Below are 23882 nucleotides of genomic sequence, written 5' to 3'. Positions count from 1 at the left end.
CCATTTTGTATGTTGCCTAACAACTCACATAGCAACAGTAGGGAGAGAAGGCAGCAGTGGGAGGGGTAAGGAAGGAGGAGGTAGCAGCAGGAGGAGATGGCAACAACAGAAGAAGGGGTAAGGAAGGAGGAGGCAGTCGCAGAGAGCGAATGGGGGTGACGGAGAAGAGGAAGTGGCAGCAAAAAGGAGGAGGAAGCAGAGACTAGGGGCGGGGTTTGGGATTTCCTTCCCCTGTGAGTTCTTTATGGGCTCCCCACTTGTTCTAACATAATTGTTAAGGATCAGCAATTCACATTTAGGCTTCGGAAGGCTATCAGCTGCTTTTATATTCCAGTTAATGTGACATTTTCTTTTCTGTTTGTTTATACACATTTCCCAGAAAAATCAATAATTAAGTTAAAAACTTTCAGAAAAGGGTAGGGCTATTTAACAGAGCTGTAAAATATACATCAACATATTATCTGCTGATGCGTGGTATAGCACTTGGTCACTGCTTAGATGATATTCGCATCATATCTCCAGTGTTCTTGCATTAACATGTGTTGGGAGGATGATGCCTGTTTTCTTCCTAATTTTAGTTTCATGGAGCAACTATTGCTTTATACAGACAACAATTTCTGTGAAGCAATGTTTTCGTACTTTCCCGGTTTAATTTTAGGCATTCAAATGAAGTATTATCTGTATTTGGCTCCACTGAAGCTGTTTTCTCTACTGTCACTAATTTTGCAAAGTTATGCTGAACTCCTGTTATGATGGCGTAATCTCACTTTTATAAAGCAGACTAAAATCATAGTGTAAATTAAAAATGTTTTTTAAAAAATATATACTACATACAGATTAATATCCAAAGCAAAATAAAAATCTAACCTACTAGCCTCGAATGTAGTCATGAATACTTTGGTTTTACAAAGTTTCTTTAGCACTGGGGGAGAAGATTCCTTCTTCACTGATCTGTAAAGATGTTCCAAAGCTCTGGGGTTGCCACAGAAAAAGCCTGTAACTGGAAGCACTTTTCCTCTACCCTGACTCTAGGGGAAAGATGCAGTTTAATCTTATCTGCTGTGCAGTTTTAAGTTGTAAGCTATCTTCATTGGTCTGAAGGAAAAAAAGGTGGAGGCGGCTTTCCCACACAACTTGGATCTGATCCACAGCTGTGTAGAAAGACTAGTATCCCTGTGCAACTGTGCTTGGGACGTCTTGCAGTCCATCCCCAATCCAGCATCCACAAGAGGTTCAGCCAGTCCAGTTGGCCTAACTGGTCACAGTCTGTCCACAAACAACTTTTCAGCCTTGTCCTAGTCCAGGACTAGTTCATTGGTCTTCATCCATTCCAGAGCCAAGACTCATCTTCACCTGTAGATGGCAGTGTGGGGCCCACTAAGCTGCAAGCATGTGATGTCACAGCCATGTGACATGAAAGGGGAGTTGCGAGAGGACAGTGGGCAATAGACCCAGGCTCAGAAACATAATTCAAGCATGAAGAGGTGCACAGTAGTGAAGAATAAACCAATCTTAGAGCCATGGAGGAATTTATCAATGAGTGACCTCACCTTGCCTGGGGTGTGCACTTCAAAAATTTTGATGTTAATTTCAGATCTGGTTTTCAGGGAGGTCATGCTTCTCATCCTGAAACTTCTGGATCCTTGTTACCATTTCAGGATTTTTTAATGTACTTTTTCAGGTCTCAAAACTTTGAGACCATTTTTTCTATTTCCCCACTCCCAGAGGCAGCAATAGCAGGGAGGGGAACATGTGTATTAGTAATAGGTTATGCAAAACAAATGGCATCTGTGTGGGTTCATAACCTACCAGTCTGGGATCCATGACCTACCTGAGAGTCCCAGCCCATGGGTTGAAGACCATTGATCTAGTTGAAGGCTAACCAATTCTAGGACTCTTGCTGCTCCAAATATGGATTGAATCTCTCTTTTCATGGTGGGCTGGACTTGTGGAATGGTCTGCCTTGGACCCCTTAGACTAAAGATACATGCAGGGGAGTAATATTAAGAGATTTAACCACCATTTTTCAAATATACAAACTTACTTATGTTTTTCCACAAGACAGTGATTTTAAGTAACAATCTTCTAAGAGCGTCCCTTTCTCCATTACATTTGTATAGCAATCAGACTATTAATGGTAGTGATTAAAGGAAAGTTGCTCCCATTGCAAAATTTGGAGCTTTTAGACTCAGGAATCTTATGTAGGGCTCATGTCTACACTGGAGGAAAAAACGTTAAATATGTTGTAAACGAAAATATATATAATAGAGAAGAAGCAAATGCAAAAGGTGGGGAGGGGACAAAATAACTGGGACAAACCAAATAGGAAGACGAATGTGAGCAACTGAGGTTTTACATATTTAAGTATCATGATAAAACAGGGTTGTACTTTCCTGTAACTGTTGTTTATTGAGTGGTTTTCTGTGCATGCACACATGGGAACTGCACATGTGCAGGCCAGCCATAGACATTCCAAAACTTCTAGAGGCGCAAGACACTTGCCTAGCCTTTTCGTGCACTTTCCCCCCAGGCATGGCTATAAAAGACGGGGTGAGCATCAGTTCTCTCCATCAGTTCCCTCCATCAGTTCTCTACACCACTGGTGTAGAAGGAAAGTAAGAAAAGAGCACACAGCAGGGAAGGAGGGAGGGATGTGTGCCTGGATGGAAGACCACTTGATAAACAACAGTTACAGGTAAGTGCAACCCTGTTTTCATCATCATGTCTTCTGTGCAGTCCCACATGGGAGATTAGCAAGCTGATTTACCCAGGAGGTGGGCATGAAGCTCTTTAATGGAACAAACTCTCGAGGATGGTCTTGCCGACAGCTGCGTACCTTCTGGAGACCACATCAATGGCATACTATTTGATGAAAGTGGACTGCATAGACCAGGTGGCTGACTTACACAATTACAACTATCAGAGTCAGAGAGGTGATAAAACATAATAGTCTTTGAATTTTTTTTTGCACTTTGGTGCCTCTATGAAATGACCTTGTTCAGAGTAAGGAGAAATTTCTCTATGCTTTCCGGGGTAGGAAAGGCAAGGGTTATGGAGGAGTCCAGGACTGGCCCCACAAACATCACCTTTTGCTGGGGAACCAGAGATGACATTTCCACACTGACCCTCTGGCCCACTGGTGGAGGATGGTAAGAACCAGAGATGTGTGCTGGGATTCTCTAGAGTGGCCCACCAGAAGCCAATTATCAAGATAAGGGGAAATGGTACACCCTTTCCCCTTGACGTAGCTTAATACTACTGCCATGATTTTTGAAAATATATGAGGGGCAGAGGAGAGGCCGAAAGGAAGAACTTTGTACTGGTAGTTCTTGGAGCCACAGTGAAAGTGAAGGAACTTTCTATAGCAAACACTTTTTGGAACATGAAAATATGCAACTTTTAAATTGACAGTAATGAACCAAATGCGTGTTTTTAACAGAGGTAAAACATCTTAACAACATTTGAAACTTTTTGAAGACTATAACCTGGTTCAGGGAACGAAGGTCTAAAATAGGATGGGAAACTCCTGATTTTTTGTCCACAGTAAAGTATCAGGAAAACACCTTGTTGGTACAAGTGGATATAACCAGTTCTGTGGCCTGTTTCTTCAGCAATGACTGCACTTCCTTTAACAGGAAGGTGGCAGGAGGTGGAGGGTTGGGCAGAGGGCGAATGTGGGGAGGCACTGTCTTGAATTGTAGGCAGTAGCCTTGGTTTACTATGGACTACACACAAGCCTCCTGAGTAATTGGTTCTCAAGCTTGTAGAGGAAGTGATTGGTTGACTGACATGGCACAAATAGGTGTGGCAAGAAAAGACTTGTTTTTTGCATCCAGACTGATCCCTTGGGGATTGGGAACCATCCTTCAGTTTGGTTTGAAAGTACATCCTCCAAGGTTGAACAGAGGCAGAGGAAGAAGGCTGCTGAGAACCTCTCGGGATGGAACTGATTGTATTTATTATTGTGTAAGACATCTACGATCTTGGAGGAAATCTCTACCTGAAGGGATTTGGACAGAGGGATGTGATACCCAATGACCTTGTTGTCACCTTATCATCTTTAATCTTTTTGAGTGCCTTGTCTGTGGTAGACCATGGTCTGTACCTTCAAAGGGAAGGTTTTCTACTTTCATCTTATGGTGAGGGGCTAGTGCTGTGGTTCTGAGCCACACATGCCTAAGTATTACAATTGTGGAGGCCATAGCTCTTGAAGAGCAATCTCCAGTATGTCTTACCATATTTATTTGTTGTTCAGAGAACCTTAAAGCTTTTCCTTGCAAAATTTTTGCCAGCCTTTGTTTATCACCACGGATTAGGCTTAAGTATGGAAGAACTGTCTTCTCGCATAAGAAAAGCTGGTAGAGGGCTATGATGGCCTCATAATTACCAATTCTAAAGGTCAAGGTTGCTGAAGCATAAACCTTTTACCCAGTATATCTAGTTTCCTGCCTTCCTTGTTGATTGGATCCAAATGGCCTGTGCTTTTTTGGAGGACCATGCCTTGGAAGGTCTCAGTAACAATAGAATTGGCAGGCGTAAACAAGAAACCTGATCCTTCTTGTTTGGTTTTATACATATTATCCAGCTTCTTTGACGTCGCTGGAGTTGAGACAGGTCTGGACCATGCATCTTTGGTCACATCAAGCATACCTTGCATTACTGGAAAAGCCATGCTTCTGAGTCTATGACCTTGAAGACTAGCTCTGAAGAGGTTGGAGCAGAGGTCACCTCAATGTCCAGAGATCTAGCCATCCGAACTGTTTGGTGTACAAATGGAGGTCCCCTCACTTGGAGATACAGCAGAATCCTCAGTAAGAAACTCTGGTTCTGATGCAAAATAAGAGCTGACCTCGGAGTCATCATCAGACTGTGTAATGTGGTTCAATGTTGGTTCTGGAGCAGCCTTGTCCTCTGGAACTGTGGCTAGAACCAATGAAGGCTTTGTTGTACCTCTTGGTTCCAGGCAAACTGAAACACAAGTGTCTTCATCATGGAAGAAGTAATGAGGGGGCAGGTATGTGCCCAGTGAGCCTTCAAACCTGTAAGTGTAGTCGTGGTACGGGGAGCCATACAGGGAATAATGGAACTGATGGCATCTATGATCTATGGAGCAAGTTCCAAGCAATTGTCATTTTCAGAAGGAACCGAGGAGCCCTTCTGTCATTCTACAGGCTATATTGGTGAAAGCAGTAATGGAAAAAATGGCTGTAGATTGCTCCATGACCTCTGGAATCTTCCCCTCTGAAAAGAATGGAACCGAACAAGAATGCCTTCTGAGGGTTGGAGATAGAGTTCTTGGAACCCTGGGTAGATTTGATGCAACCAACATAATTGGAGCTGATGAGGATTTTCTCCTCTTTTGCGACTTAGAAGACGACGATTAATCAGCATACTTGGACTTGAGCGTAGCCTTTCTCGCAGGCAGCTCTGACTGGCACCGAAGTGGAACTGATGAAGGCATGGCTGGAACCGACTGGTCCTTCTGCACAGTGATAGGTGCCGAAAATTCTGGAGGAACTGAGGAGGCCTGTCTAGGGCACTGTGGTCTGTTATCTGTAGCATTCTGATTAGAATTGGTAGCACCTATCAAGGCTGACTCCCAAAGAGCTGCTTTAAGTCACAATGCCATTTCATGGCGTGCTTTGGGTATGAACAGTTTACAGACTGATCACCATAATGTGTTGTGGTCCTTGCCCAGACAAAAACGGCATTTGTCATGCCCATCCAATTGGGACATCTTTATCCCACAATGTGAACAGTTCTGGTAGAGGGCCTTCAATGGAGTCAAAGGCCTGAACTCGCATCTGTAATGAAACTGAGGAATGGAGAGAAGAACTGAGGGAGGGAGCCACACCTGGGGGGAAAGCGCGCAAAAAGTCTAAGCAAGCATCTTGCACCTCTAGGAGCTTTAGAATATCTGTGGCTGGCCCGCAGACTGCACAGAAGACACAATGATGATCTATTTATTTATTTAGTATATTTTTATCCAGTCTTTCTGTTATGTGATCTACAAGGAAGCTTACATGAAAATCAGTGTAATATCTTAATTACAGCACAAAACTAAAAATTAACCTAATAAGGAAAAGCAGGAACAAAAGCTGTATGAATTTTTTTTTACTTGCCACCAAAAAAGCCAGACAACTCTCCTTTGAGAAAGACTTCCACATTTTAGGTGTCATGACAGCGAAATCCCAGTCTTATACAATACTAGCTATACATCAGACCAACCGGGAAAAAAGGACCAGGGACTTCCATGATTATTTGAGTGAATGGCAGGTTCATGTGGGAGGAGGTAGTCTTTAAGATATCTTAGTCTTAGATCATTTTGGGTTTTAAAAGGCAGTATTAGTATTTTAAGTTGGGTCCAGAAACCAAACAGGAGTCAGGGAAATTAATATAAGATTAGAATAACATGGTCTGTACAGCAAACCAGAGTTAAAACACTTATTTGCTGTATTCTGCACCAGCTGCAATGCCTGAACACTTTTATACAAGGCCCCTCATACATCACATTGCATTTCTCCAACCAGGACAGTATAAAGGCATAAGCAATTTAAACTGGCATTTTGAGGCAATGAAGGACAAATAACTGAAACTTAACCTCAACAAGAAAGAATTGTTGATGGCTGGAGATAAAACTGACACAGGATTAGTTTTGCAGACTATTCTGGATCCCTTGAAGGATCAGGTTCACAGTTTGGTAATACTCCTAGGACTGCCACTACTTCTTGAGAAGCAAGTAGCTATTGCTTCCAGGAGCATGTTCAACCAGTTTAGGCTGATCTGCCAAGTATAACCATTCTTGGGATGAATTGATTTGGTCAGTCATACATATTCCTGACAAAACAGGGTTGCACCTACCTGTAACTGTTGTTCATCGAGTGTTCGTCTGTGCAGGCACATACGGGAATTTTTAGTACTATTTTATTTTATCACTATTTTATTACTATTACACACTTCATATGGGCCTGCTTTGAAGACTGTCCAAAAATTTCACATAGTTCATACTACGGCTGCACAAGTTCTGAATGGAACTTGCCACATCCTAAGACATAAAAGGCAAACTGTGTTGCCGATTACTCACTTTTTATTCAGGCACAGGTGCATTGAGGGCCCTGTGGGGCGCCTGCACCAGGATAAAAAGTGAGTTGGTGGGGGCAGGCCTCTGAGGGGTTGCGGAGCTGGCAGGGGGGCAAAGCACAGGGGAGCTCCCCCCTGCAGCCTTCCTGTCAGGTCGGCAGCAGCTGCAGAGCCGCGGCCCCTCAGATGCCTGCCTGCGGAGCCAGTGGGGAGGCGAAACACAGGGGAGCTCCCCCTACGCAGCCTTCCCACCGGGTTGGCGGCTGCTGTGGAGCTGCGCTGTGCCTCCCCACCAGCTCTGCAGCCCCTCAGAGGCCTGCTTGTGGAGCTGGCAGGGAGGCGAAGTGCAGGGGAAGCCCCCCGGGCAGCCTTCCCACCACCTCCGCAGTGGCTGTGGGTCTAGGGAGCTGGCGGGGAGGTGCAGTGTGGGGGGGCTCCCTCCCCATGTGGCCTTCCCGCCACCTTCACTGGTGGTGGGGCATTTGGAGGGCCATGCTGGTGCAGCCCTCTCAACACCTCACTGCTAGATCCCATTGTATTTATTTTTACAATGGGCTCTGTTGCTAGTTGACCATATTCTCTAGTTGAAATACTAGGATAGCTGAAGGACTATTTCTGCATCTGTGAGCCTGTCTGTGAGTCAGGTGTGCTCTGTGTGTCTTCTGTAAGGGGTTGACGTTGGTATTTGATTCAAGGGGCTTTCTGTGGTAGCCCCCAGACTGTGGAATTCACCTTGCTGCTTAAATCTGTTTGTTCCAGAAGGTTTTTGATCTCAGGAGGGCTTTTTTAGGATGTCACAAAAATCACAACATCCTTTTAAGGAGGCATTTATTATTTCACTATTCAGCAGGCCACCAGTCCACTGCTACTGGCAGCTTTAATTAACTAGGAAGGGCAAAGTTCAAGCGTGCAAGTGGCATGGCTTACTCCTTTATTCTGTGAAGATTACAGCAAGAGTAAAACAAAAATGGAATTGAGATAATATAACAACTATGTATTATTTTCCAGGTGCTCATGAACTTGTCAGAATGGAGAGGTAAGGAATTATTTTATTTTTATTATTTAATTATTATTTATTTAGAAAAATTCTATGTTGCCTCTTCAGGGAGAGTGACCAAGGTGGCGTATAAAATAAAAATATAATAAAGACAACACCATATATACATAGAACACCATAAAAGTTCTTAATTACAACCTAACATTAAAAACCCAGCCACTTTATTAAAAACATAAAACACTGAGCAACTTAACACAAGCCCTGAAAACCAGCATCATGTGTTTCTGTGTTGCAGCATGAGACCCAGCATGATGTAGTGGTTAGAGAATTGACTGGGATCTGGGATGCCAAGATTCACATCCCCACTCTGTCGTGCAAGCTCACTGCATGATCCTGGGCCAGTCACACCCTCTTGGCATAACTTACCTCACAGGGTTGTTGTGAAGATAGAATGGAAGAGAGAAGAATGATGTGAGCCACTTTGGATCCCCATTGGGGAGAAAGGCAGGGTATAAAAATAAATAAATAAATATGCAAATAAACAACAGGAAGCTGAAGGCCTGTGTGCCAGAGGTTTGTTTCTTCTCTCCCACATCTTCCTATGGGAGTCTCAGCCACAGCCGGCTCTCCTAATAGCTATCTAAGGAAGGAGGAAAAATTGCTAGAGGGCACTCGTCTTTTTTCCCCTAGGAGTTTCCTCCCACTCAAGAAAGGATCTAGAAGCTTCTTATTCAGTGTTTTGAGTAGGTTAGCAACATGAAATCAATAATGGGGAGGAGAAAGCCACGGGCCCTTGTCAAGTCTGTACCCTAAGACAGGCCAATCTCATTGCCTTTTAAAGATTTATGCACACATATGTAGATCTGACTGAAATGGATATGAATCCTGACATTAGCAGAATGCAACTGATTACCACTGAGGAATTAACTTTTTATAATGGATACATTTTTTAAATATTTCAGCCAAAGTACGTCTAGCCTTGTTTTAGTTAGCACTGAAGTAAAGCCTGACAGTCATCACTGAACATATGTTTGAAAGCCATAAGTACCTTTCCACCTTCTTCCCTCCAAGGGCTCAAATAGCAGTATTTCAAAAACAACCTTATCTAGCATTTCCTATTAAAGCTTAGGAGATTGTGGGGGGAGGAGTGATATAAGTAATCAGATTCTGTGCTCTGTCTTGCAGTAATGCCCAAGGCATTGAAAACCCCGTCTTTGATGATGTCCCTGCTGCTAATTTGGGATCTAAGCCCAGGCCACAGTTAACATATATGGCAAGTCGACAACAGTCAGAGTCAGGTCGGCACCTTCTTTCAGAACCGAACACTCCACTCTCACCTCCAAGTACTGGGGAATGTTTCTTCCCATCATTGGGTAAGTATCTAATTGGGGTGTGTGTGTGTGTGTGTGGCACATGTCTGCTTGTTAACAATTCATAAGGTCTGCATGGTCAGGCACTTTGGACACGTGGTGCTTTCTCATGCCCTATCAGATCAATGGGGAGTGCTGTTAACTGATGCCCTAAATATTCTCCAATCTCTCATGGGCAGTATTGGGAAAAATCAGGAGTATGCAGTAGCCGTCACCACATTGCCTCCTAAGGGCTACAAGCTTAAATTATTTTCCTTTAAGTCTGTGGGACAGCTATCAGTTGGCTACCTGATCAAGAACCAGATTCAGTTGCAAGCTTTGGTTGTGAGCGGGGGAAGGTAAGCACCAAGGATCCTTAAGACATCTGCTGGTATCTTGGCCGGGATAGGAGGCTGCAGGGTCTGTATATAAAGGCTGCTCCAACTAACGACTTGGCAGGCTGTGACTGCTGGTGCTGAATAGCCTGTATGATGTAGTTGGACTGGGCTCAAACCTCTGCTCAGTCATGAAGCTCACTGGCAGCTCTGAGGCAGACAGCTTGAAGCAACCTTTATTCCCAGTCATTGAGGCCATTTTCCTTTGCTTTTTGGAGTTAGGCTAGGCAGGAGTGTGCCCATTAACCCTCACAAAGTGTACCTGCCAATAGTTAAAGGGGTAGAGGTAGTCCCCTGTGCAAGCACCGAGTCATTACTGACCCATGGGGGGACGTCGCCGCACGACGTTTTCTTGACAGACTTTTTGTTACGGTGTGGTTTGCCATTGCCTTCCCCAGTCATCTACACTTTACCCCCAGGAAACTGGGTACTCATTTTACCGACCTCAGAAGGATGGAAGGCTGGGTCAACCTTGAGCCAGCTACCTGAACCCGGCTTCTGCCAGGATCGAACTCAGGTCGTGAGCAGAGCTTGGGCTGCAGTACTGCAGCTTACTATTCTGCGCCATGGGGCTCTTCTACCAATAGTTACAGAGGCATTTAAATAACTTGGCAGTTGAAAATACTAAGATAAAATGTATTAACCAGCACTCTTTCTGCTTTGCAGAGCCGGTTCCTGATTCACCAAACTTGATGGATATCTAGTAACACTTTTCAGGGAGAAAGTCTCATTGAATCTTTGACAGCAATGTGGATAAGGTTTTGCTTGCTGCTTGAGGGAAAAAAGCTTTTGTAAGGGTCCTTCTAAAAGAGAGAAATACCTTTGGAGTGTTGGTGCTTGTCTGACATTGCAAATTAACTGCTGTGCTCCTTGATCTTTCTTAGAAAATTTCAGGGCAGAAAATAAGTACAGGAATACTGGGCCCTGCTAACATTCTGCAATCTTTGTATTATACTTCACAGAGAAGTTGAGGATTTTATGGACAATTATTGTAGCAACACATTTCTGCAGGAGTGTATATTTCACTACTCCAGGATTGTCTACAGGACGGGGGAAGTGTATGAAGATTTCTTGACTATATGGAGAGCAATCCCACCAACACCAAAAGCCTTAAAAATTGCACAGGAACCTAAGAATTGCTGTCCTGCATTCCAGATGCCCTCTAACTTGGATGGATTAAAAAAAAATCCTTCAGAAGTTTCTTTTAGAAGAAATGTTTGTTAATGAACTAAATCTTTATATAGATTATATTGTATATATGATTTTAAAGTCTGCGCCACTTTGGTGCTTTGGCATAGCAGCTGTATATTTTGCTTGTAGTTTTGTGTTGAAAGATCTGACATAAAAACATCCCAGTAACTCAATTCAGTCCTTCTGTATGAGACTATCCTAATGATTTTAGGAAGACAGGCTCTGAATCTGTACTCCAAATTCTATCAGTCTTTTAATTTTCATCTGACTGCTCTGCCAAATAAAACTTGCGCAAATAAAACTAGGCAGGGTGAGTAGCAGTGAACTGTAAGTATGCCTGCATATCAGAACTTAGATCCAGTGTCAAATTTAGTTATTCTCAACAGTGGGGTTCTTTGCAGAGTGATTCAGACTTAGTCAAGAGATCAGCTGGAATTGTGAATTTTGGAATAGATTCCGGGATCTCACAATTCTGATTCATAAACCTGGTCTAAATCTAGGTTCAAATCTCATCCATTCTCTATCAGAAATCCAGGGCTTGTATGTCAGAGAAAGTATATATAAAGAAATAATTTAGCTTAAAAGTATGTCCTAACCACCTCATGTTAATCTGATTTTACTGTCCATTTAGCACATCCATAGCACACACCACGAACTCTGAGGTAAGGCAAGGTTATCTGTGGCTCTTTGGTCATACCATGTTCACCACTAGATTGCTTCAAGCACTTCCAGAGACAATCTAATAAATTCACTTCAGTGTGGCATTTCCAAAACAGACCTCACAGGAAACAAATGTACACGAAGAAAATGTATTTAGATTTTTTTTAACATCCAGCAGAAGATTATGCCTATTTTTAAAAAATGTAGTAGGAGCCACAATCACCATAGTCTTTTTGTAACGAATTGCTTTGCTCTAGGGTCTCCACTTCCCCATTTAATCCAAAAACCGTTTAAATGAATATTCTTGAAGTTAAACTGGTTTAAATTAAAAGACTTTTATTGCTTGTACCGGGGAAAGAACGTAGAGAATTTGTAACAGAGCTGCCAACAGATCCCTGCATCCCACTTCTTTCCCTAGTCTAATGCTAGTTCTCTAATAAGAAGTCAGGCTGTCTCTTTAGCTTCAGCCTGAAGCATATGTCAGTCACACAAAGTATGGAGGCCAGGGAGTTTCCATTGCTTTTGGTGTAGCCATTATGATGCCTGTTGCTGCCAGGCCTTGTGGGCTGGCCCCAAACTGTTAAGAACAAAGCTGTTGCTCTGTAATTTTGCACATCAGCCATATTAGCATGCCTTCAGAGCATCAAATAGATAAAAGAATAAAGATCTGTTACCAGAAGCTATTACCTATTGACTACTTTTCAGAATTATAGCATCAGTGAAATGGATGGAAACTTTCAGGGCTGTTAGCAATAATCCTAGGGATGTTAAACTCTGGCATCACCAGGTGGCTGCACCTATTACTCATTAATGATCTGAAAATAGTTTATGGGGAAATACATCACTTTGTATTGACGTGGGATCTAAGTAACAAAAGAAGTGGTCATGAAGTATGTAAAGATACGTTGTACAAATCAGAGAATCAGTCAGACAAGTCTTCTGCATGGTCCCATTGACAACATGGTTTCAGTTGGGTCATATGTTTCTACTGCTCTGGGATCCTGTTTTGTTAGTGGTCAACTAGGTAAATATGTCACTGCAGGCAACAAGTTAGCAAGGAGTAACTTAGCACTGTTCAAACTGATCCTTGACAGAATGATTGTGTACTCCATGACAAGTTTCTACATGAAGAACAATTATTTGTATTCATCTCTTGAAACATTCTAGTATATCTACAAAGAATTAGGAGTAAACATTCTACAGCTTATTATTATTAAGCTTAAAGAAAAATGCAACATGGTATTAGTGGTGTGTATGCAAAGGCTGTAATCTTTTAAAAGTAATTCTGCTTGGCTCTCACCTGCTAGGAAGACAGAGGATGGGTAGAGGAGGACTGCTTATGCACTGTGCCCTGTTAACTGCTTTGACAGTTTATCTGGATTTGGATTTGTTCCCCCCACCCCCCACCCCCCCCACACACTTTACTGGGATCTTATTTCTTTTGTAGTGGAAAAAGATCCTGGGAAATAATTATTAAAATTTCCAGACCCCCAGTAGAGAGATGATATGTAGGTTTTGAATAAGAGCAGATTTTTTCCATGAAATGTGTGGAAAAGGAACTGGAAAGAGAATGCCACATGAATGACACAATCTAGGCCACATGCTGCACCAAGAAAATGCAAATTCCACATGCAAAATCCCATGCAATTAGTTGTATTTGCTTATATGTTCTTTGCATAATCTTTACAAATATTGGGTCTAAGGTGATTGATTGAATGCTTAGCAGAGAAAATTTTTCATGGTAGAAGGTTAGGAAACTGTGCAATCTTTGAAACACCATCTTCTGACAACTAGAAGAACTATATCTCCCAGTTTCTAAGGGTGCATTTAGACATCAAAATAATCTGTGGTCAATAAACCACAGTCTGATCAAATCCTAGTTAGCTGCAACATCTAATGCAAATGGGCCAAGAAACTGGAGTTCTTTGATTAGCATGAAACCAGGATTTCAAATTAGGGTTTGTTAGACATTTTGACAACCACAGTTTGTACTCATGGTGGTTTGTTGTGACACATGGGTTCACAAACCACAGTTTGATGTGCAGCATCACCTCCTTACAGTTGCCTCATCACAGAGACAGCAGTATAGAGAGGACATTTTTCTTGATGGAAGGTGGAGGAGAGACTAGACACAAATCAACCAGGGTCTGTACATCAATCAGGACCCATAATTTATGTATGGTAGATTAAGTAGTTTGTTGCATAAACCACACCATGGTTTATTGTGACATCTGAATGTTGTCTTGGCCCACATTGGTGACATTTTTCAAAACCAAGTCCTGCAACTGAGAGAAAAACAAAACTAGAATTCTTAGGATGGTTAATTTTATATAACATTCTGCGCTTGTCTGGTGAACTTGTGTGCAATACATCCAGCTCTGCATTCAAACAGCTGTCTCTAGGAAGCATGTATAATTCACAAAAATGGCCTTTAATTAGTGTATAAGCAATTTCCGGAAGCAAAAATGCTTTGACCAAATCTGTTCAAGATTACGACTCTTCTAAAGTTCCTAGAACTTAAAATGAACATACTATGATATGAATTACTTTGCAACCAGTACTGCTGACTAAGGGCTATTTCCTCATCCCCAGTCTAACAAAGTAAGGTGGGCATATTCTAATGTTCAGCAGCTGAAAGGGCAAGATTACATCTTCATTCTGCAATAAATGCACCAATAAATGCACTACTAAATGTGATGAGAGGAAAAGTGCTAAAAGCTGCCAATTTCCTTTACTTTGTTTTCTTTTAATTTTTTTAAAAATGTGGCTTTCCTGTTTTTTGCACCTTGATGAGTGGTGCTGTTCGTCTCTATAATCAAAACAAACCAATTCCTTTTCAATTAGTGACATCTTTTTAGAGTCAATAAAAACAAAGCATACTTCAAAGAGGTAGCACTACAGAATCCTCTTGACCCCCTGCAGATTTTGTTGCTCTAGAAGTCGGATATAAGCACGTTACTTGGCTGGATACATACTAAGTTACACTAGGAAACAGTAAATATGCTTGGAATATGATACTATATTGGGAAAATGGGCACTAATGTATATAAGAACAGTCAATCTTCATTATTTTAGTGGACTAATGAAATACTCAGAACATCCATGTAAACTGGACTTAGGACAACCTGGAGTGTACTGGATGCAACAAACAAACTGGCATTAGACTAGGCGTAATAAAAATAACTGATATTTTGTGAAGGTGATGAGCTATAAACAAAACGGAACTGGTAAATAAATTCAAAACAATGTAACATCTATGGCATATGACTAGAGCAAGTATTTTGGGACAAAGTGGGAGTAAAGTTTTGAGGCTATAGCAAGCATAATAATAAACCAGCAGTTATTGGGAAAGGAGCAGAAGCCCAAGCAATATGTATTTTAATATTTTTATCTCTCTCTTTCTCCAAGGAGATCAAGTTGGTATAGCAGTTTCCCTATTTTGTCCTTGCAAGAGTAGTTTCATACTCATGTTTATCGTAGTTCAAAACACAGGTGAAAACAGTATCCAATAAAAAAACAGTGGCAGAGAAATGGGCTAAAACAGGAAATGTTCAAAATGAGAAGTTACGTATGTAAATTTTTAATACATCTCTGCATAGCTGAGGGTAAGTCATGCAAGCACACAGGCTGCTTATTATCAAAGATGGCAAATGTTGTATAAAGGGGCAAATATTTACTTCAATAAGATCTTTGCTTCTGGCCAAACCATCTCCTGAGAGCGGGCAGGAAGAAATTGTAGTGAATTCCTCTACCCTTATAAAAAGCATAATAAACTTGGTGGTGTGTGGAGGACACACCCTTCTGAGCTGAGATGTAGCAAAAACAGCTGCAGGGCCAGGCAGCTGCCCAGCTTATGTTTTCAGTTGCCACAGGAAACACAGAGATGAAGACTTTGAGGGACAAACTAAAACCACATGAAAACATGGTTCTAAGATAGAACATAAAACATAACTTTGTGGGAAGGAGATTTTGTTGACTTCCTATATCTTGTACTCCAAGGCCTGCGCTTAATAATATACAGGCTGTCAGGTACAGCCAACCTGAACATGGATGGAAACTGGGCCTTGCTGAAGAAGAGCTTCCTCCATCAGAAGGAATCGTGGCCATTCTGTTGCCATATCTCTTTGAAGAAGGTGTCGGTGTAGCACCATAAAGATTTCTTCTGTCCTTTCAAGGCTCACTTTCTGTAAAATGGGTTTTACAACTACGTGCAAGAAAAAAACATGAGTAGATCTTCTGGACACAGGATAGACAAAACAATTTTGTCTATTCTGTTTTCCAGCTCCTTGCATTGAGGCTTTGTAATGAATTTTTCAAAAAAATTATTTAACTTACAATTTATTTGGTACAAGTCAACAGATCAGTATAAAACAGGAAGATATTAAAAAGAAAGAAAAATACCAGTTACAAATATTCTTCCACGTTTAAGATTATAAGTGGTTAATACAGGACAACCATAACATTTCAGCCAGATTTATATTTCTACCTCAGTGTAAATTAGTAAGCGTTACCTTGTTTCTTACTGTCCCATTCTGGATATTAGGACATAACTCAGATTTCCAGTAATGGGCAAAATTAATTCTGGCTACTGAAGCATCATATAACAAAATATCTTAAAACCTCCTCAGCACAGACTCAAAATTATGAGTAACCATACATCTGAGGAGGCTGATATATCAATGCCTAAGTTTTGCTTCAAAAGATCAATGATATTTGACCAACATTCTGCTGCATGAGAACATTCCCACCACATATGTATGGAATTTGCACCAGGTTGTTTACAATACCAACATTTGCTAGAACATGTTTTATATATTTTAGATAATCTTTTAGGAGTGAGATACCATTGGTGAATCATTTTCAACAAATTTATGTTGAAGAGAAATTGAAAAAGAAAGGCCATATAAAGAACTATGTGCTTGGGCCTGCTCTGAAACACAACTAGGGGTGTGCATCAGGAAAGTTCCCATTTCAGTTTTGGTTCTGGGGGTTACAGAACAATCACATTTCATTACCGGTTTGTTCCGGCTAGGGCAGTGCCAGCTCAAAACTGATTTGTTTGGGGTTTTTTTGTTTCATGAATTTTAGCAGCACATGAGAATGCATTGCGTGCATGTTGGCAGTAAATGCATGCTCTTCAAAGGGGTGAAGCTCTGGTGCAACTGTTTTTGCACACAATGGCACCAAAATCACACAGAAATCATGGTCCTCCCTCTAAACAATTGACCCACTGAGTTTGAGACCATGCAACTATGAGCTTCTGTGTTTATGGACCCTAAGGAATGCTTGGGGAAAACGTGTACCAAAGCGAGTGTTGGGCAGCTGTACATGCACGGACACACTGTTCTTTAAGCATCATCCCCAAACTCATTGATCCAATGAGTTTCTCTTCAAGCACATGAAAACTAATGGGCCCCAAAGAAGGTGAGTGTTGGCGGTAGCTGGGCACACACAATGGGGGGAAACAAATGGTGACATCATAGCATGCAAGCAGGAAAGTGCTCCATTGCCAATGGGTCTGGCACAACACCACAATTTTTTTTTTAAAAAAATCCTGCTTTAGTAACAAAGCCAGTAAATTTTATGATGTACCTTTGAGTTCTGTTGTTATGCCATGGCTTCCTATGCCTTCCAGTTTTGTTTCCATGATGAGGGGCCATTCGTGTGAATCCTCTGCTGCAGGAGTCCATGCTGGGACTCCCGGCTTGCACAGTGCATAAAACTGCACAGAAAGGGAGGGCTAGGTTTTTTCTTCATGGGAAGGGAACTAGAGGGAGGATGGCCCTCCTTTCTTCCCTATTTTTTACTAGTAAAAGTGGGAGACGATAGATTGCTGGCTGCCATTCTCCCCTTCCATCTAAAACTATTAACCCAGAGTTGAATGAAAAAGAAAAATGAGAAAATGGAATCACAGAAGAAATTGAACAAGAGAGTCTCAACGTTATGCCTGAAAATAAAAAATCTGACAAGATTAGTCCTTCTGCATGGAATACTGATCTGGAAAGACCTACCCCCGGGGTGGGGGTGGGCCAAAATTGCACGTGTGAATGTGCTATACATGCTTGCTACCTCCCCATCATTTAACTCTGGGTAAACAGTTTTAATCTCAGAAGCCCAAAAAGTCCGAAGGCTTTCTGAGCAAGATGAAATTCCTCCTGGTGGTCCTTGACCCACTATCTTTGAAGGACTTCTTGAGTCACAGTGAGTGTCCCTGGCCCCATGGCACCTAAACAAAGGACAGAAGCAGCAGAAGGTCACTGGATGGGCATGAGCCAGCTCCACATACCTGGGACCTCCTGGATCTCTTAATAATTGCTTTTTCTTTCCAGTTTTCACCCTAATCTATATAACATGAGCCTTTGTGGCAGCCAGGAGCTCAGAGGCTACAGGACTGCCCTCTCCCTCCTCAAACCCATGTGTGCATGCCTGAGTGGATGTTGCCAGGCTGACTTTTCCTGCACTGGACATAAAAGCGCATTGAAAGGCAAGGGTGACACTGGCACGATGGTACCATGTCATCTGCTGCTCCCATTCCCAGTGTAAACCAAACCTTTGGTCCCTAGGAGCCACTCAATGCCAATGCCATTCCCCATGAAGCGCTGGAAAAAACTCATGTGCACCATGCACATCCCCTTTCCAACAATGGAGTTAATGCTAAGGGCTCAGTATCTCCCCTTTGGACTGCATGTGCATACTAGCTTGCCATTTAGGAAAACATGATGCTGCCAGATGGCCCCCCAACTGCTAGACCTGCCTTTGCGGCCTCTGCATGGTAAGTATCTAAATGGAACACAAACTTTTCGGCAAGGGGAAGTCATTAAAGCCTTGTTTCCATGATTTTTTTCAGCATTCTGGATGCTGCTTTAATGAGCTGAACCAACAAGTTCTGTGTACTTTCATCATTTTTTCATTATGCACACTCTTAGAAACAACATAGCTTACATTATTGTTCCATCTGCTTTGAAAAGAGCCATTGACAGATTGTAATTCAAGAATTATACCATATAACTGAGCCAAGATATGGTTGCTTCTTGGCCTTTCAGCTAAGATCAAGTGCTTTGTGATGCATTTTTTTATCTTATGATTTTGGTAATGGAAATTTGTCCCCTTGTGGATGGAGATGGGCAAGAACTGAAATATGAACCAAAGTTCGTGACGAACTGAGCCGGTTCATGGTTCGCGAACTGGTGGTTCGTCAGAGCCCATTTCTGATGACTGCCATGAACTTTTGGCTGGTTCGTTTGGTTCCTTTTTGGGTTCTGATGAACGGCCACGAACTTTAGGCTGGTTTGTTTGGTTCCTTTTTTGGTTCGTCACTGCAGACAGCCTGGCACCAATCAATCAGTTTCCTAGGCAACAGGGGATGGACTTCCTGCAGACCTTCTGCTGACCTGGAAGTGACCTTCTGCTGACCCAGAAGTGACGATTTGCTGACCTGGATGTGATGTTTTCATGAACCAAACGAACCGGTTTGTGAACCAGGGCAGGTTTGTGCAAGTTCGTGGTTCATGAAATGTGACAAACTATGAACTGCACGGTTCGTGCCCATCTCTACTTGTGGATACTTTATCTGTTCATTAGAAGACAAAAGATTAAGCTGCTTGGTTCTTACACACTGATGTCTTGCATGCATGTTGAGAAGGCTCTGGATATGCTTTCCTTTTCTAGGATGGCATTCACTTCCTTGTGTAGGTCTCATGAAGTTGTTTTCTCTGGTATTTCACATATGCCTTTGCAATGGTTCTGTCTATATATATTGTTAGAAATAACAATGTCTGGTGTACTGCAGCAGCAAGAAGTAAGAAGAGCCTACTACGCAGGGGGCAGCAAGGATCACTTAGTTAGGACAGTGAGAGTAGCACCTCTCTTGTTTCCTGGGGGTCATTTCCTTGTCTTGTCTCCTATTGGGCTAAACAGGGCAATATCCTGCTTCTTCTCTCTCCTGCTCCACACTTCTTCTCTCTCTCTGCAAGATGTAGTCAGATAGCTAGGATCTATCTCTCCCCCTTTCCCTCAAGTATGTAACTTCCTCAAATAAAGCTTTTGCCTCTCTGACCAGCTCGGCGTTTAATTCCGCAGCGTAGTTTAACACTCGCTCTAACAGGGTAATGGGCCACAGAGGCAATTAACGCAAGCTGAAGTTAAGCGAGAGCAATAAAAGTTCTGCTGTAGCCGCAGGCTAAAGCACAGAGGACAGACAATAGAGAAAAGATGGCTGACTCCTACAGTGCACAGCAGGGGTTCCAGATCGACCGACTAGGCGACGGGAGGAACTATGATCTTTGGGCAGAAAGAATAAAAGCCCATCTTATTCAACTGGACGTCTGGTCTGCAATAACAGATGAAAAACCGACTGGAGATCCTCAGAAGGAAGCCAAATGGGTCAAGCACGACAATAAGGCAAGATCTATTATCATTAATGCTTTAAGTGATAAACAATTGATAAGAGTTATTCATGAGCCCACTTCTAGACAAATGTGGACGTCTCTTCTAGAAATAAACCGTCAAGAATCAATTAAAACTAAAATTTTGCTAATGAGGCAATTGTATCGGATTGAGATGAAGCCTCAGGAAAAACTGAAAGATCATATTGCAAATTTCATGGAATTAACACAGAAATTAAGATCCCTTGGAAAGGAGATCCAGGATGAGGATCTAGCTATAATTTTGCTGTCTAGTCTTCCTCAATCTTATGCAAGCATTGTACATGTGTTGGAAATGAGAGAAAATTTAAGCTTAAACTATGTACTTGCAAGACTGCAAGAGGAAAGTTTTAGCAAACTGGATCATATAAGTGAGCCAAGAGAGCTAGCTTTAAGAGTCAGTTCAAGAAGGGATTTCTCCTGCAGCGTCTGCAGAAAGAAAGGACATTTAAAGGAAGACTGTTGGTTTCATGATTCACAGAGAGTAAGCAACCGGCCACGAGGGACAGGAACAAAAGGCTTTAGGAATGCTAATGCAGCCATTAAGTCACCTAATGCCGATGGTCAAAGGAAAAGCAGATCTGATAAGAATTGTTTAAATGTTGGTAAAAATGATCAAAGCATATGCAAATGGGCAATTGATAGTGCGTGTACTAACCATCTATGCAATCAAGAGAAGTTTTTTAATGAGATGAAAGAAAGCCACGACAAATTGTATACAGCAAATGGAGAGGCTTTAACGGCTCGGGGACAAGGGACCGTATCTGCATGTTGTGCACTACCCAGTGGCCAAACTAGAGAAGTGCAGATCACTGATTGTCTATACGTACCTGAACTTAAATCTAATTTAATATCGGTTTCTGCAATGGCCAAAAGAGGAATTGAGACTGTATTCAAAGGAGAGAAATGTTTTATTAGCAATGAAGGTGAATTAATTGCACAAGGCACATTAGAGGATGGCCTGTATATGCTGGATTGCTCTGAAGGCGCAGTGAATTTAATTGAAAAGTGCACTCACAAGAATTGTACTAGTCTTATCCATAGAAGGCTTGGACATGCTAATATGGATTATATATATCAGCTTGAAAGGCAGAATCTGACTAATGATTTGCAAATGAGAAAATGTCCTGATGCAGAGAAATGTGTTTGCTGTATTCAAGCCAAAGGCACAAGACCTTCTTTCACCAAACAGAGTGAGAAGCAGACAACAAGACCACTGGAGCTGATTCACAGTGATGTCTGTGGACCCATGGGAACAGAAACACCCACTGGAAGTAAGTACTTTCTGACTTTTACTGATGATTTTTCAAGATTTACTGTGATTTACCTGCTCAAGGAAAAGAGCCAAGTACTGGAAAAATTCAAGATGTACCTAGCAATGGTGCAGAACAGATTCCAGAGAAAACCAATAGCTATCCGCACAGACAGTGGAGGCGAGTACGTGGGGAAGGAGATGACAAGCTTCCTAGCAGATGAAGGAATAGAGCATCACCTGACCGTGCCATACACCCCCGAACTCAACGGGATAGCAGAAAGGAAAAATCGTTCTCTCACAGAGATGTGCAGGAGCATGCTGCAAGAAGCACAGCTACCTCAAAAATATTGGGGAGAAGCTATCAACACTGCTGCCTATCTGCAGAACATGCTACCTACAAAGGGTGCAAGCAGCACACCATTTGAACTGTGGTACAACCGCAAGCCCAATGTAAGGCATCTGAGAGTGTTTGGATCAAAAGCCTACACTTATGTTCCGAAGAAAAAGAGGTCTAAGATGGATCTCAGAACAGAAGCAGGCATATTTGTTGGATATGCACTGGGATGCAAGGGATATCGAATCCTCAACCCAGAGACAGACACGGTGAAGATCCGCCATGTGGTGCACATTGATGAAGAAGAGAAGGCAAGCAAGCCTGACACCAGAGATTCTACACCAAAGGAAGCTGATGCAACACAGCAGCCAGAGATTGTGCAACTCTGGGACCTGACTGAGACACAAGAGACACCTGCAGAGCCCACAGAAAGAGAAGGGGAAGCAGAGCCAAGTGTCAGACGCTCAGACAGAGCAAACAAAGGAGTTCCACCACTGAAATTCTCTTACCTGGCAAAAACAGAAGCTGTACCAGAACCTTCTAGCTGGGAAGACATAGAAGGAATGCCAGCAAGAGAAGCAGAGAAATGGAGAAAAGCTGCAAAAGAAGAAATTGATTCTCTGATCCAGAACAAGACATGGATTCTCACAGAACTACCACCTGGAAAAGGGACAGTAGGATGCAAATGGATTTTCAAAACCAAACTTGATGCAGATGGAGAAGTACAAAAGTACAAAGCAAGACTAGTTGCAAAGGGATATTCCCAGAAGTATGGAGAAGACTATGATGAAACCTTCGCACCAGTAGTGAAACACACTTCAGTAAGAACACTACTGAGCATAGCAGCCGCAAGGAAGATGCATGTGGAGCATCTGGATGTGAAAACTGCGTTTCTCCATGGAGAGCTGGAAGAAGACGTGTATATGACACAGCCTCCTGGATTTGAACAGTCCAAAGACAGAGGACTTGTATGCAAACTGCAGAAGAGCATTTATGGACTAAAACAGGCTGCAAGAGCCTGGAATCAGAAACTGAACCAAATGCTCATCAAAGAAGGATTCAAGCAAGGCGGGGCAGAACGCTGCCTGTACTCAAGAAAGAAAGACAACAAATGGACTTTTATCCTGATTTATGTAGATGATATTCTTCTTTGTTATGAAGATCAACAAGATTGTGATGAAATAATTCAGCACCTGAACCAAGAGGTTGAAGTAAAGCGTCTTGGAAATGTCAGCTTTTACCTTGGAGTTCAAATAGAGCGAGAGGAAGATGTAAGCTATCTTCTCAATCAAAAGCAAAAGATCATGGATTTCCTAGACTACATGGACATGAAAGATGGAAAACCAACATGTACTCCAATGGAAACAGATTTCCTGAAACAAAGTGGAAACAATGAACCTCTGAGAAACATTAAAGTGTACAGAGAAGCAATTGGAAAATTGCTCTACATAAGTACAGTAACCAGACCTGACATAGCAGCAGCAGTTGGAATACTGTGCAGGAAAAATGCATCACCAAGTGTGAATGACTGGCAAGCAGTCAAAAGACTGGCAAGATACCTGAGAGGTACTGCACAACTGAAGCTCAAGCTACCAGCAAGCGACAATCCCAGACTAGTGGGATTCATGGATGCTGACTGGGCAGAAGACATCACAGACAGAAAGTCTACCAGTGGACGAGTATTCTTTTATGGCGGAGGAGCAATCAGTTGGACAAGCAGAAAGCAAGACCTACTAGCGGCATCAACTACAGAAGCTGAATACATATCAGCAGCAGAAGCATGCCAAGAACTTAAGTGGATTCTACAACTATTAGAAGACTTTGGGATAAATGAACCCAAACCTATACAACTCCTTGAAGATAATCAATCTTGCATAAAGCTTGCAAATACAGAAAGAATTGGATCAAGAACCAAGCACATTGACATAAAGAATCACATTGTGAGAAATATGCAAGAAGAAGGGCTTGTTGAGCTACAGTACTGCCCTACAGAAGAAATGATAGCAGACATCCTCACCAAGCCACTTGCCAAAGAGAAATTTCAAAGTCTACGAGAAAGACTGAACTTTGTGGACTTTGTACACTAGACATTGAGAAGGGGTGTTACAAATAACAATGTCTGGTGTACTGCAGCAGCAAGAAGTAAGAAGAGCCTACCACGCAGGGGGCAGCAAGGATCACTTAGTTAGGACAGTGAG

At 42.2% G+C, this 23882-nt stretch overlaps 2 protein-coding genes across 2 annotated transcripts in view; one reads left to right on the top strand and one right to left on the bottom strand.

Moving 5' to 3' along the window:
• VSIR (V-set immunoregulatory receptor) overlaps nt 1–11206 on the top strand; it is a 31875-nt gene extending 20669 nt beyond the window's left edge. The window contains exons 5-7 of the mRNA XM_054982667.1: nt 8089–8116; nt 9263–9450; nt 10488–11206. Of these exons, the coding sequence (XP_054838642.1) occupies nt 8089–8116; nt 9263–9450; nt 10488–10525 (254 nt within the window). The 3' untranslated portion in view covers nt 10526–11206. The remainder of the gene's footprint in view (nt 1–8088; nt 8117–9262; nt 9451–10487) is intronic.
• The window catches only part of CDH23 (cadherin related 23), an 819524-nt gene that overhangs the window by 100694 nt on the left and 694948 nt on the right, over nt 1–23882 (bottom strand). The window lies entirely within an intron of this gene.

Source organism: Eublepharis macularius, chromosome 6, assembly GCF_028583425.1.
Source record: "Eublepharis macularius isolate TG4126 chromosome 6, MPM_Emac_v1.0, whole genome shotgun sequence".
Taxonomy (NCBI): domain Eukaryota; kingdom Metazoa; phylum Chordata; class Lepidosauria; order Squamata; family Eublepharidae; genus Eublepharis; species Eublepharis macularius.
The sequence above is the reverse complement of the archived record's forward strand: the minus strand, read 5'-3'. Positions and strand labels throughout refer to the sequence as shown.